Source organism: Talpa europaea, assembly GCF_964194135.1.
Source record: "Talpa europaea genome assembly, chromosome: 8".
Taxonomy (NCBI): Eukaryota; Metazoa; Chordata; class Mammalia; order Eulipotyphla; family Talpidae; genus Talpa; species Talpa europaea.
This window is the reverse complement of record NC_140075.1, coordinates 21,424,610-21,436,908: the sequence shown is the minus strand read 5'-3', so window position 1 is coordinate 21,436,908 and position 12,299 is coordinate 21,424,610. Positions and strand designations below refer to the sequence as shown.

Sequence of the window (12,299 nt, the reverse complement as noted above, 5' to 3'; positions counted from 1 at the left end):
CTATGTGCTAAGAGAATGCCTGGACTTTGCCAAGTCATGGCCTAGTGAACTTGCCCTTTAACCTGGAGTCCCCCAAAAGGTATTTCCTCCTTCTAAAAGGATGCTAAAATTGTACTATGTGAAGTTAACATATTTTGAGGCAAATCTGATTTATTTCTTCTGGGATGCCTTACTGAGGGGTGTGGAACGAGCAGGGATGCAGCCACCCATCCAGTCATTCTGGTCACACCTTCACTCAATACACACCCCCTTCACCCCAGGTTCAGAGGTCTGAGCCCCGCCCCAAGGGAGCACCTGGATCAGCACGAGAGTCAGGCTCGGAATGGACAAGCAGAGCCCAGCGTCACAAGTGCAGTGACCGGAGGCAAAGGGCTGGGGGTGGGGTTGGGGGTGAGGACCCCACCCCAGTGTGTGTGGGGGGAACAGAAGACCTTCCGGAGGAGGCAGGCCCTGAGCTAGACAGGATGGGGAGGGAGGAGGGTATTTTGGGTTACAGCTCTGTAGGTCCCTTCTGTCCTCCCTCTGTGCCTCCAGTTTTTGTTTGCTGGCAGACCTAAAATTACTTTAGTCCTTATTTAAAGATGTTGCTATATTGGACCTATCTTTTTTTTTCAAGGCTGATATCTCAAAAACTATCCCTGTGCCCCCATTATGTTTTTCCCCCTCTGATTGTGAAGTTCTGGAAATGTGCCACTGACGTCATCTCCAAGTGATAATGCCCCACCTTCCTCTGAGGCTCTGTCCTGACCTTGGAACCCCTCCCCCGCTGCCAGATATAAATAATTATGAAAGGTCAGATGGGTTTATTTTTGTTTTTGAGAAGGACTATTCTGCCACGGCCCTCTGTGCATTCTCACCAGAATGATGAGGAACACTGTCTATGTGACCCCAGAATCTCCTCTATAAAAGTGGGTGACACCACCTTCCTCAACACACATGCTGTCACCATCATCTCCCCTACATTCTAATGTTCCTTCGAGGCCTCAATGAGCTCAGGCTGCAAACCACCCAGATCTTCAGTGTACTGAGCTGGGCAGGAGAAGACAGAGCTTCCACCCTGTGCTGGGAGTTAGCCTCCTCGAGTCAAAGATGGATGCTGGTTCGCTGATCGGTTCTGAACCTACTCTTCCCACCGCTGACTGGGACTGATGGCCAAGGGCTATATCACACAGATTGAGAACCATGCAGAGGGGACCCAGTTACATCCAAATGCGAAGCCCCAGTCTAACCACATCAAGCTGACCAAGTTATTGAAGAAACAGTCTAAGAAGACTGTTTCCAGATCTTTCCCAAATTGAATAGTGACTGGGAAGGCTGAAAGAAAGACTGAATTCAAAGGCTCTGGTGCATCTGGTGCATCACGGGTGGTTCTCTTGCAGTTCATGCTGCCCCCGACCCCTGGGTAACAGCAGTGATCCTGGGAAACACTGCAGTTCAAGGCTGGACCCGAGTGGCCCATGGCCTCTCCCATACCCCTTACCATGCAACCCAATTCTAGCCAATGAGGCATGCGAGAGCTGCTCAGTGGTTCTGGGAATGTTCCTGTTGCTTTTGAGAGAATGATGGGCAGACATGGCTGAGGAAGGAGGTGGCCATACCACCCGCAGGGCTCTTGCAAACTGAGGGGCCCTGACAGACCACGATGAAGCCAGCGCTGACAGAGAGTGGTCAGCTAGAGACAGAAGGAGTCTGGTCCTTGCTGGTACTGCTGCGATGGGGCCAGCCTTGAAGCCAAGGGAAGTCCTCATCATCTGAGTCGCCTTCCTTTTGCAAGCAGTCTGAGGCTCCTGGCTGGCAGAGCCAACATCACTTCAGAGAAGGATGGGGTAGTGGAGATGGATGAAGGCCGTCGAAACTTAGGAGGCTTGGAGATGACAGCAAATGTAGTGGGACCTTGCAGTCGACTGGGCCAAGGCTCAGGTATGCTCACACCTGGTTCCCTCACGGCCCCTCTGCTGTGTGGTCTTTTAACACACACTGGACGGGCACGGAGGTTTGGGTTGGGTCACCACCACAGGAGAAGACACTCGGTTGTGGGGGAGAGGGAGAGGCGGGGAAGTGAAGATGATGACATAGCTGGCAAGGTGTGCCAGTGCTGCCCGTGGGCTGAACCAGGGACCTGGCTGTAGAAAAGTGAAGGCCAGAACAAACGGGACTGGGCGGGAGGCCACAGCAGAGGCACCCGTGGGCACCCACGGCATAGCACGGAGTGTCAGAAGCATGGCTTCTGTTTCCAGTCTGTGTGCGCCCACACAGCATGGATACTGGGTACCCCTGGGCTTTCTGAAACTCATGAACTTGGCATTAGCAGTTTCACAATGGACACGACTGGTAGCACAGTGTCTTGGGCAGTGGACGCAGATGAGAGGAAGCCAGCAAGAGAGGGAGGAGGCACAGAACTCCCTGGCACTCATCTAGCTGACCAGTCTCATGGAGCTCTGGGGTATTGGAAACCACCAGTCCCCGTCGAGGCAGGAAGGGGGCTGAGGGTCACCAGGTGAGACTCAGTGCACCAGCGTCTCATCTTGGGAGAAATGGGCTGGGGATGCCCGTCCACTGGTCAGGCCCATAGAAAATGCTTTGGGAGAAGCTGGTTCCAGTGGGGTCTGCTGGGTTTGGGTGGCCAGAAGTCCCAGATGGGCAAGTCCTGGCTCCTCAGGACCCGCATGCTGTCACTGACAAAGGTCTCTTTTTAATGAAAAAAAAGTTTTTTTGACCAGGCTCTCTGCAGCAATGACTTGGGAGGAGGCAAATGCGCAGCCAACTCAGTGGCAGGGGAACCAGTGGCTCTACAGACCCTGTTAGGAATCTGAGGCGGGTCTGGCTTCCCTGTAAAGATGTCCAGGAGGCAGGTGGACCCAAGCCGGGAGTTTGAGAGTAAGATCTGGAATACAGACGAGGCCCTGAGAGCCACAAATGAGGATGTTAATTTCATTTATGGGGACTAGGTGAAATCGCCCAGTGTGCAGCTTTAGTAGAGCAAAATGGCCAAAGACAGAAGGTAAAGAACCCCAACATTCAGGCTGAGCAAAGAAAGGCAGAGAAGAAAAAGCCAGGTCGGGGGGTGGGGGGGAAGCATTTCAGGAGAGTGTGGTGGAGCAGTAGGAAGGGGGAGACTAAGGAGGGCATGACGCAGGGGAGACTAAGGGCCCCCAGGGGTGAGGAGGTGGTCAGTGGCCTTGAGGAGAACAGCTTCCACAATGCCGAGGGCAGATGAGACTTCTGGAAGCTCTGGCAGCAGAGAGGGGAGATGGTGGTGGCTGACAGAGACAGGAGCCTGAGCTGGGACGTAACTGATGGGACATTCACGAGGAGGTGGAGCTCAGAGATGACGCAGCGAGGGGCCGGCCAGGGCAGCCCACGCACGATGGCGTCAGACTGAGGAAGAAGGAGAGCAGGTCCCTGCTGAGGGCAGGTGGGTGGAAGGGATCTGAACTAGCCCCCTGTGGGCCAGGAGGCAGAGCTGGGTTGTCAGGCAACAGCGAGAGGCAAGCTGAGTCTCAAGGTCCTGAGTCGGGGAGGCATTGTCACACACTGCAGATCCGCACTCCCCCACATTCATTTGTTGGAGCCACAACCCCCCTCCGCCTTCTCTGCCCACCATGGTCTTTGGAGGTGGGGTCTCAGGGAGAGCGCGAGGTTTAGACGAGGCTGGGGAAGGAGGCGCCAGGTGGGATTAGCACCGCGAAAGCAGAGTTCACCTGCCTCTACTCCCTCACACCAGGAAAGCCCACGGACACAGCCAGAAGGCAAGGAGAGAGCCTCCCAAGTAGAAAGCCCCCAAGTAGAGAATCCCCCAAGTGGAGAGCCCCCCAAGTAGAGAATGCCCCAAGCAGAAAGCCCCCACCAGTCATACCAGTCACCTGCCCTGGGCATCTTGACCTCAGGCTTTCCACACCGTGAGAGACACATCTCCGCTGCTGTGTTCCCACCTGTCTGTGGCCTTTGCTTATTATGGTGCCTGAGCTGGGGGCAACCGGCAGTTGCTTATTTCCCTCCCTGAGCCTTAGCTAGAAGGAAGAGGCTAGATCAGCAGAAAGGCCTGCAGTCGGGGCTCCGCTGGGCAGGCCCCTCAGGACAGAGGCTTGAAGGAGACTCACCGAGCTCAGCCGAGAGTGGCCTTTCCACCTGCGCTGAGGGCTTTGCCCGTCCCGAGAAGGCTGTTGGGAGGGGCAACCAGAGCCCACCTAACGTGAGCAGCGCCCGGCAGGGGTGTCCTAGCAGCCTGCCACAGCATGGCCACAGCAGACGTGTGAAAGGGCAGGGGACGACTGGAAGCCGTGGCGCTGCCTGAACCAGGAGATAGGGTGCTACTTCTATTTCTGTTCTGCGTGATGCCAGGCACTCTCCTTCTACCCACTGGGCCCTGGTGTCCTGTTAGGATACTTGGGACAGATGCTTCCTCAGGTCTTCCCCAGCTCCAATGCTCAGGCTCTCGAGGCGGAGCTCTAATGGAGGGACTGGGGGGTGGCTGAGTTACTGGGCACTCTGCTGGGGTCGCTTCATTTCCTTAGGAAAGATTCACGCCTGCACGCACAGCGCCAGCTGGGAGGTATGTTTCTGACAAGGCTTACACCGAAGTTTGCCCAAGATCTGCTCAAAGTGTAAATAATGCTGCTTTTTGCACAGCTTGAGAAGGAGCCAGGCTGGAAAATTTGGGAAAACCCCAGGAAATATATCACCAGCCAGAGTCCTTATGAAGAAGTTTTCCCCTTCCCAGTGTGCTTCAGGATTGCTTCCTTGGCCCCTGGTGCTGTCCCGGCCTCCACTTCCTTCCTCCAGGAAGCCCTCTGGCTGCCCTGGCATCCCCAGCACAGCAGCCAGGCAAACCCTCCCAAACCGTCCTATGACCTGACTGCAGCAGTTCTCCAGGGCACACCTGGAGACTGCACTCCAGTCAAGAGCCTCTGCCTCCGGGCACTTTGTCTGTCTTCTTCCCAGTGGGCGCACCCTGCAAAGGCCCAGTGCAGGAGCAAAAGGGAAGGGAGAGTAGGGCCCCCGACTGCCTTCTCCAGTTCTGGCTAGAGAACGAACACATCCGCAGGCGCCCTCGGTACAGGAGTCACAGGATGCAGATGTTGCCCCGAGGATCCTGGGACGCCTGAGGCTTTTTTGGGGATGAACTTGGAAAGGGCCTGACTGCAATGGGGCCTCGGGAAGGGCTGCATGCGCTACTGACTTTGACCACCAGAGGGCAGTGCCTCACGACCCTGCGCTCAGGGCAGGCCCCACCTGCAACAGAACTCGCAGAGCCGGGGAGGATGTGTGGCTCCTTGTCCAACTGAGGAAGAATTCCAGGGTGGCTGCCAAAGAGCTTTCAGCCAAGTGCAGGGCCTCTGCAACTGCACAGTCACACGTGCATGGGGCTGCCCTGGTGCATAAGCCTCAAGGACCTCCTCTAAGGCAGTGGCGCCTCTAAGGCAGTGGAGCCCAGCAGCCAGCCTTGCACAGATGGCCGACAACGCTCCCGGTGGGGGTGCTTCCACCGCCAGGTGTCCCCTTAGCCATCTCCCCACAATGTGCTGCTGACTCTATGCACAATACTTGCCAAAAATTCTATTTTCAGAGAAGGGCACTGGGGTGCAGTTTTTGTGAAGGTGTCTGGCTTCATCATTGCTAGGGACAGTATCTCAGGAAGGGGTTGGGGGTGTCCTTTTGGGAAACAAGTTTACAGAATCCCAGCTCTGAAAATTTAACTGTAGCTAAGGCTTTTCCACGTTGGCTTCTCACAAAACTCAGCAAGCCTTCATTTCAATATTCAAAGCAGCCAGCGCCTTCCTAAATGTTTACCTTCCTAAATGTTTACCTGGGAGGCCTGCCAGCCTCCCAGCCCCTGTGCCTGCCGTGGACCTGGTAAAAGCTCAATAAAAGCCTAAAAAGCCACCGAGGGCTCCAGGACTCTCCTTTATCCATCTGCCCGGATCATAGAAAACCTGCTCCGTGCCTTCCTGGCACTACACCCACCAGCTCTAACACTACCACCACGTTCAGAAAGTATGTTTGCAAGACAGACCAGGCTAATGGGACGTTAACTGGGGAAAAGGCATCCAATCTGACCAGCAGTCTAAGTAGGAGCTGCTCCTGAAGATCAGGGACCGACATGTCCTACGAGGCCTGGCTGGAAAAGGGGGAGCTAATGTCCTCCTCCTCCTGACCAGCCGCTGCTGTCCCCTTCCACACCGAGCAGGCTACTACAGGCAGAGGTTTCTTTGCATCTCTTCCCCAGAGAGTCAGGGATAAAGGGCAAGTGCAGTCTAGACCCAGTCACTTTGGCCACGTCCTTAATCCCTGTGCGTCTCCTGATTCCCACTGGTCAGCGTGGAGAGGGGGCCCGATGGGCTGTTACAGAGCACCTGAGTCTTAAAACACAGTGCCTGATTCTCTGACTTTCAAGCACACGTCACATAAAATTTGCCTAGCGGTGACAAGCCGTGTGCAGAGAAAAGGCCCAGAGCAGCCGAAGTGAATGACCCTGGAGAGTCAGCCTCCCAGAACTTCATGCGGCCTCCCTGCGGGCACCGGGAAACCCGTGGGGTTGGGCCAGTGGACAGCCCGACACCTACCCTTCTCTTTGGTAATCTTCATCCAGATTTGACAGGAGCTGCGAGCCCGCTGTGGAGAGATCGACCGCAGCCAGGGGCAAATCCCGATAGGCAAAGTTCACCAGCTGCACAGGAGCAATGCTCTTGGTTTCTTCCTCTACTTGTTGGGAGATGATCTCAACTTCGGAAATTCCTCCTTCTATGGCAGGCCTGAGTCGGGAAGAAGACACAGGACAGTCGTTCCTCAAGAACCAAATAATGTTTCCTCTGCCCGGGGGAAGGAGGGAGGAGGCGCAGAGCTCAGCCGTGCGGGTGGAGGGAGGAGGGGGCGGCCATTCTCCCGCACTCCAGAGTGGACAGAGGCCCCCACGGTCTCCCTCACTAGTTAAGGAAACAGGGGAGAATGGGCAGAGGAATTGCTAAGGTCTGAAAATACGAGCTTTGTGGACAGGATCCTTCCCCAAGGGCAGGGAAAGACCCAGCTGGAGGTACAGCCGACCAGCAAGACTGGGGCTGAGGCGTTCGGGCTTCTTGGTCACTAGACTGCATGCTGGACGATGTGCTCTTACATGCTTCCTGGGGTCCTTGGTAAAGGTTCTTTGGAATGTTCCCACCTCTGTCTCTTAATAAAGAGGAGGTTTTTGTTCACAGGTGGTGGTTGTGGGGCTGACTGGGGACCAGGGGGGAACATGGGCTTTGAGGACAGGGTGGGGAAGGGCGGCTGGTCCAGGCAGCCATTCCCTTCCCTCCTGAACTGCTCTGAAAAAGGACAGCTCCGCGGTGTGTACCACCTCCCACTTCCCGCCAACCAGGCAGCACCACCTCCCACTCCCAAGGGGTGTCTGGCAATTTGTGGAGGCATTTTTGGTGGCCACAACGACCACAGGAGGCCACTCCTGACATGAGCGGGCGTAGAGACATTCCACACCCTGCGATGTGCTCTGCAGTGGAGAGTCGCATCCTGCACATGCACCAGCAGCTCCCCTGCCGAGAAGCTGGGGCCGATGACTTGGCTTTAACTTCCCCAAGTGCCACCTTGGGTTCCCCCCTTTTTCATCCTGTAGAATGAGGAGGGGCTGAGTCTTGTGCCTCTGGCCAAATAGCCAGGCTTAAAAAAAATAAGCGTGAACGGTTCTTGAGGGAACACTGAGAGGGCAGCTTTAATACTGGGGAGGCAGCCCAATCGACGAGTCCTTGGGCGCGGGTGCCTGCTCTAAGCAATTTCTGTGGGGCTCTGGCTGATCCATGAGACAGTGCAATAGAAGTTCTCAAAGCATTCTTTCGCACGCTGTGACCAGACATGGGGAAGAGCAGTATGGAGAAGGCTGAAGAGGCTCTGGAGTGATGAGTCCCTACTTCGGTGGAGAGCTCTAAATGTTTTTCCCTGACCACTACTGAAAATCTAGCCAGTAATAAATACAGTGTGGCATTTTTCCAGGAAGTTTAGCACTGAGTCTTTTCATTGAATTATCCAGATAATGGAGGGGAAAGTGGGATTTTTTTTTTTTTTATTTGAATGCTCCAGGTTGGTTGCCAAAAGTGTCTGAATTTACCAAAATAATATTCAATGCCCTAATTCTCTTTTGTGGGCCTTACTTAAACTTTTTCTTTTTTGCTACCTGTTAAACACAGATAATAGTACTCACAATTGTATGACATTTACAAAATGACTCAAGATTGTCAGACAGAACAGACACAGGATGTGAGGCGTCAGTGTTTCTCAACAATTGAAATAAAAATGCGGGTGTTTATGGGGGGGGGAATTCCAGCTCCTCTAGATGTTTCCAAAAAAAGTAGATGCTGGGTTGAACTTGCTCTCGCTTCTTCTGGACTACTCAAGCAAACTGCGGCTTACTGAGTTGAACAGACTGAGCTTTCTGATCAATGGCATAGTCATGGAGGGCTGGAGAGCTTATGAGGTGAACAGGTTCAGTCATGTGGAACAAGCTCTCTGCTCTTCTGATTTTTCTGCCCTCTGATCCCCTCCTGCCAGTGGTCACAGGAGCCCAGCACCATCTCTGGTCACTGCTTTTCAGCAGGAAGTGAGGGTCCTTCAATGCACACCCTGAACATTTAGACGACACCCTGGCCTTAGCTATGAGGACAACATGGTGGACAGCAGGTATAGCTGACCCATGGACCACAAGGGGGTTGGGCCACCAACTCCTGTGCAATCAAAACCCCCTATGTAACTTTTCATTCCCCAAAACTTAACTATAGCCCTGCCTTGGTATTCCTGGGAATTGGTTTCAGGACATTCCTGACCCCTCAATACCAAGATCCGAGGATGCTCCAGACCTTATGGTCTGCCCTCCCCCTCCACGGTTCTGCATCCTCAGATTCAACCAGCTGTTAATGTTGACTCACTGAATCTGCGGAGGCAAACCTGTGGCTATAGAGGCTCAGCTGTATCCCCATGTATACGTGGACCTGCCAAGCTCAAACCCCCATTGTTCAGGGGTCATTGGTGTTATTGCCTCTATTCCTCACCCTCCCTGGCAGCTTCTCCTATCAAAAGAAGAGGGTATTTCCCCAACTACTGATTCTTGATTCACTCATTTGACCTGTTCTCACCAATGGGACATGGGCAGACACGAGCAGAGGCAGGAAGAGGCACTTGTGGATTTCTGCCAGTGTTCACACACCTCCAACACACCATTAGAAGGGGACCAGCCAGTTCTAGGGGAGGCTGACACTCAGAGACACTTGAGCCGCATCCAGCCCAGATCAGTCAACAGCGTCTGTGGCCAAGCTGCCTGGACTCAGTGTGGCTCCCACTTGCTAGCTTTGTCACTTAGCTCCTCTGTCCTCAGTTTCTCTACCTTTAAAATGTGAGTAAGAATAGAATTAAGTTTCATGAAACTTGCTTTTAGGAGACCGCTCATGATTTCTAAATTTCCTTGCAATTCCTTTTTGTTAATTCACTGTAAGTACTTCTTAATTTTTCTCTTTTTCTTTTTTAAAGATTTATTTATTGATGCATACAAGAGCAGGGTGTGGTGTAGATCAGAGGTGCGGGAGGGTAAGAGAATTCACCAGAGACAGAGGGGGGAGCAGAACAGGCAGACTGATGAAATACACTGCTGAGGGGAGCAGCGGGAGAGACAGGAGAGGTCTGCTGTGCCCTGTGGGCAGCTCCCTGGCCGGGTATCGAACTCATGCTGCAGAGGCTGTGAATAGCTTCATAGTGCTGAGACTTAACCCCTTGCGCCACCAGGGAGGCCCCAAGCACTTCTTAATTTTGTTTTGAGGTTTGCTTTTGAAAACATTCTGCATTTTCTGTGGCCTCTAATAAAGAAAACGGGTATAGTGGTTGTCTGAATTGGAGAAATCCTGGTCTTATGGGCAATTAACAGCAACAGTTTTGAGTTGCAGAATTCCTCGGCTTTTTTAAACTAAAAAATGAGATGTGAGACAGTTTAGAAAACAAGCAGATTTTAACTAGTCATTTTAATGTCAGGCTCAAGGACAAACCCCAGGAGCTCCTCCATCTTCACTGGGCTGGAAGGGAGCTCTAGGGGCGCCCATGATTCTAGAGGTGCCAAGTCAGCACTGCGGAGAGCGGCTCCCGGGGTCACTTACTGTGGATTGGTCATGTTGAAAGGTGCGGCCAGAGGCATGGGCTTTCTTGATATCTAGTGGGGCTCAGCTGTCTGGACGCCTGCCATCAGCATTTCCCAGCAGGAGCACTATGAGACATTCAACTATGGTGCCCTAAAAACAAATAAACGGACAATAGGAATTTATTACAGTCTTTTGCAAACCAAAGTCCTCCTAAGCTCATCTAAAAATGGAAGTCCTTATTACCGTCTTCCACAGAGCACTCTTCCAAGTAACACTGAACAGATCTTTGCAATTACCCTAGAGGGGATAACAACAGGCAGGCTCGCTCTCCTTTTTAGAGATGAAGAAACAGGCCCAGAGTGACTTCTCTGTGTCACACACAGCAGCAGAGCCAGGTGGGACCCCAGGTTTTCTGACCATTAATCCAGGGCTCTGTCCACTACACAGCCGTGCCTGAGGGAACCAGGGTCACTGTGTACTTCAATCTCAGGAGTAAGATTTATCTCAAAAATCTCAGGTGTTTTCTAGCAAATTTCTTTCTTCGATTTTCCTCTTACTTTTTGGTGATTCTGTCCATTTTGGCCACTCCTTCAGGCTTTTCCTCTTTCAGTTGGAATCAATGGGCCTCACAGGAGAAAGGGGTGCCTGTGGCTGAGCTGCTTGGGCTCAGTCTGGCTCCCACTTATGAGCCTTGTTATCTTGACTAAATACTTAGCCCCTCTGTCCTCAGTTTCCCTTTAAAATGGGAGTAAGAATAGAACTAATTAAATGAATTAATTTCTGTAAAACACTTAGTATAGTGCCTGGCATGTAGTGTTGGCTTTTATATCATAATTATTACTATATACACTTAAACTGCACACATGGTTTGCTGAATATAATCACATTCTAAAGCATTGCAATGGGTGAATACCAGATTTCCTCTTCAACTACGAGCTAGGTAAATATAATTTTCTATAAACAGATGCCCTGGGGCTACCAACAGTCTCCGGAGACAGCAGCAACCAAGCAGAACGCCCATAAACAAAGGAACCCAGGTTCTGGGTGATTCTGATCAAGTCACCAGAGGCTCTGTTAAGAGGCGACCCTTTCCTAAGGTAGTGTCCTGTGGCAAACTGCTCTTCCTACAAGACAGCAATGCAGGTGGAACCACCCTCCACCTCCATCCCTTCCCTATCCACCCCCCCCCCAATCAGGAAGCTCAGCGTTCAGGGGCTCAGTGCCCAGGGGTGGTGGAACTCCAGATAAGGCGGCAGAATTGCTCCAAGAGCAAAAGGAAAAGTCGTGTCTAAGGAGGGAAACGTTGGGGACAGGTGGCAGATTTGCAAAGCCGGGAAGGTCCTTTGAATTCTCTGGGACTGAGAAAAATGAGAGCTTCACCAAAGAGAATATCCAGGAGGCCAAGAGACATGAAAGATTGTTCATCATCGTTTCTAATAAGAGAAAGGCAGATTAAAACTACAACGAGGTACCATTGCACACCTGAGAGAATGGCACATATTTAAAAGCTCCCTACAACAATTGTTGGAGAAGATGTGGAGAGAGAGGGACCCCATTATACTGTTGGTGGGAATGTGAACTGGAGCAACCATTGTGGAAAGCAATCTGGATTCACTTTAACAAACTAAAAATGGAAATACCACATGACCCAACAGTCCCGCTCTTGGGCACTTCACAGAAGATGGAACCATCAACACAAAGTGTCATGCGCTCTACAATGCTCACAGAAGCAGCACTTACAACAGCCAGGTCGTGGAAGCAGCCTGAATATCTACTGGGATGTGGTGTGTACACCCCATGGGGTTTCAATATACAGCCACAAGAAAGGATAAAATGAAGCCATTTTCAACAAAATGGAGGGAATTTGAGATAACTGTGTGCAGCAAAGTCGGAATAATAAAAACAAGTACTGGACATTTATGTAGCAGGTAATTTGATGATGTGAAACAGTTTTTAAAACCAGCTGATATCAGTAAACATTCTCAGTGCTCTGAGGTTAGGAGTGGGAGGGGGTGGCAGAAAGGGACAAGGGGAGATAAAGGATGTTGGTGGAGAAAAATATTGTAAGCCCACAGAAAAATTAAATTATATTCGTCTTCAAAGAAAGGCATAATAATAATTTTTAAAGAGTGAGAGCTTCAGTTAAATGAGGAAATCTTGGGCAAGTCTGAACTTGGAGCAACTGGAAATAAG

General features: G+C 51.9%; 1 protein-coding gene across 1 annotated transcript in view; it reads right to left on the bottom strand.

Annotated features, from left to right (window-relative positions):
- Window positions 1-10,399, bottom strand: part of TMEM266 (transmembrane protein 266) — a gene marked incomplete at its 3' end in the record, with an annotated part of 64,896 nt that extends 54,497 nt beyond the window's left edge. Inside the window, exons 1-2 of the mRNA XM_084239878.1 lie at window positions 10,125-10,399; window positions 6,564-6,752 (exon numbers count right to left, since the gene is read on the bottom strand). Of these exons, the coding sequence (XP_084096004.1) occupies window positions 6,564-6,752; window positions 10,125-10,162 (227 nt within the window). The 5' untranslated portion in view covers window positions 10,163-10,399. The remainder of the gene's footprint in view (window positions 1-6,563; window positions 6,753-10,124) is intronic.
- Window positions 10,400-12,299: the final 1,900 nt, after the last annotated feature.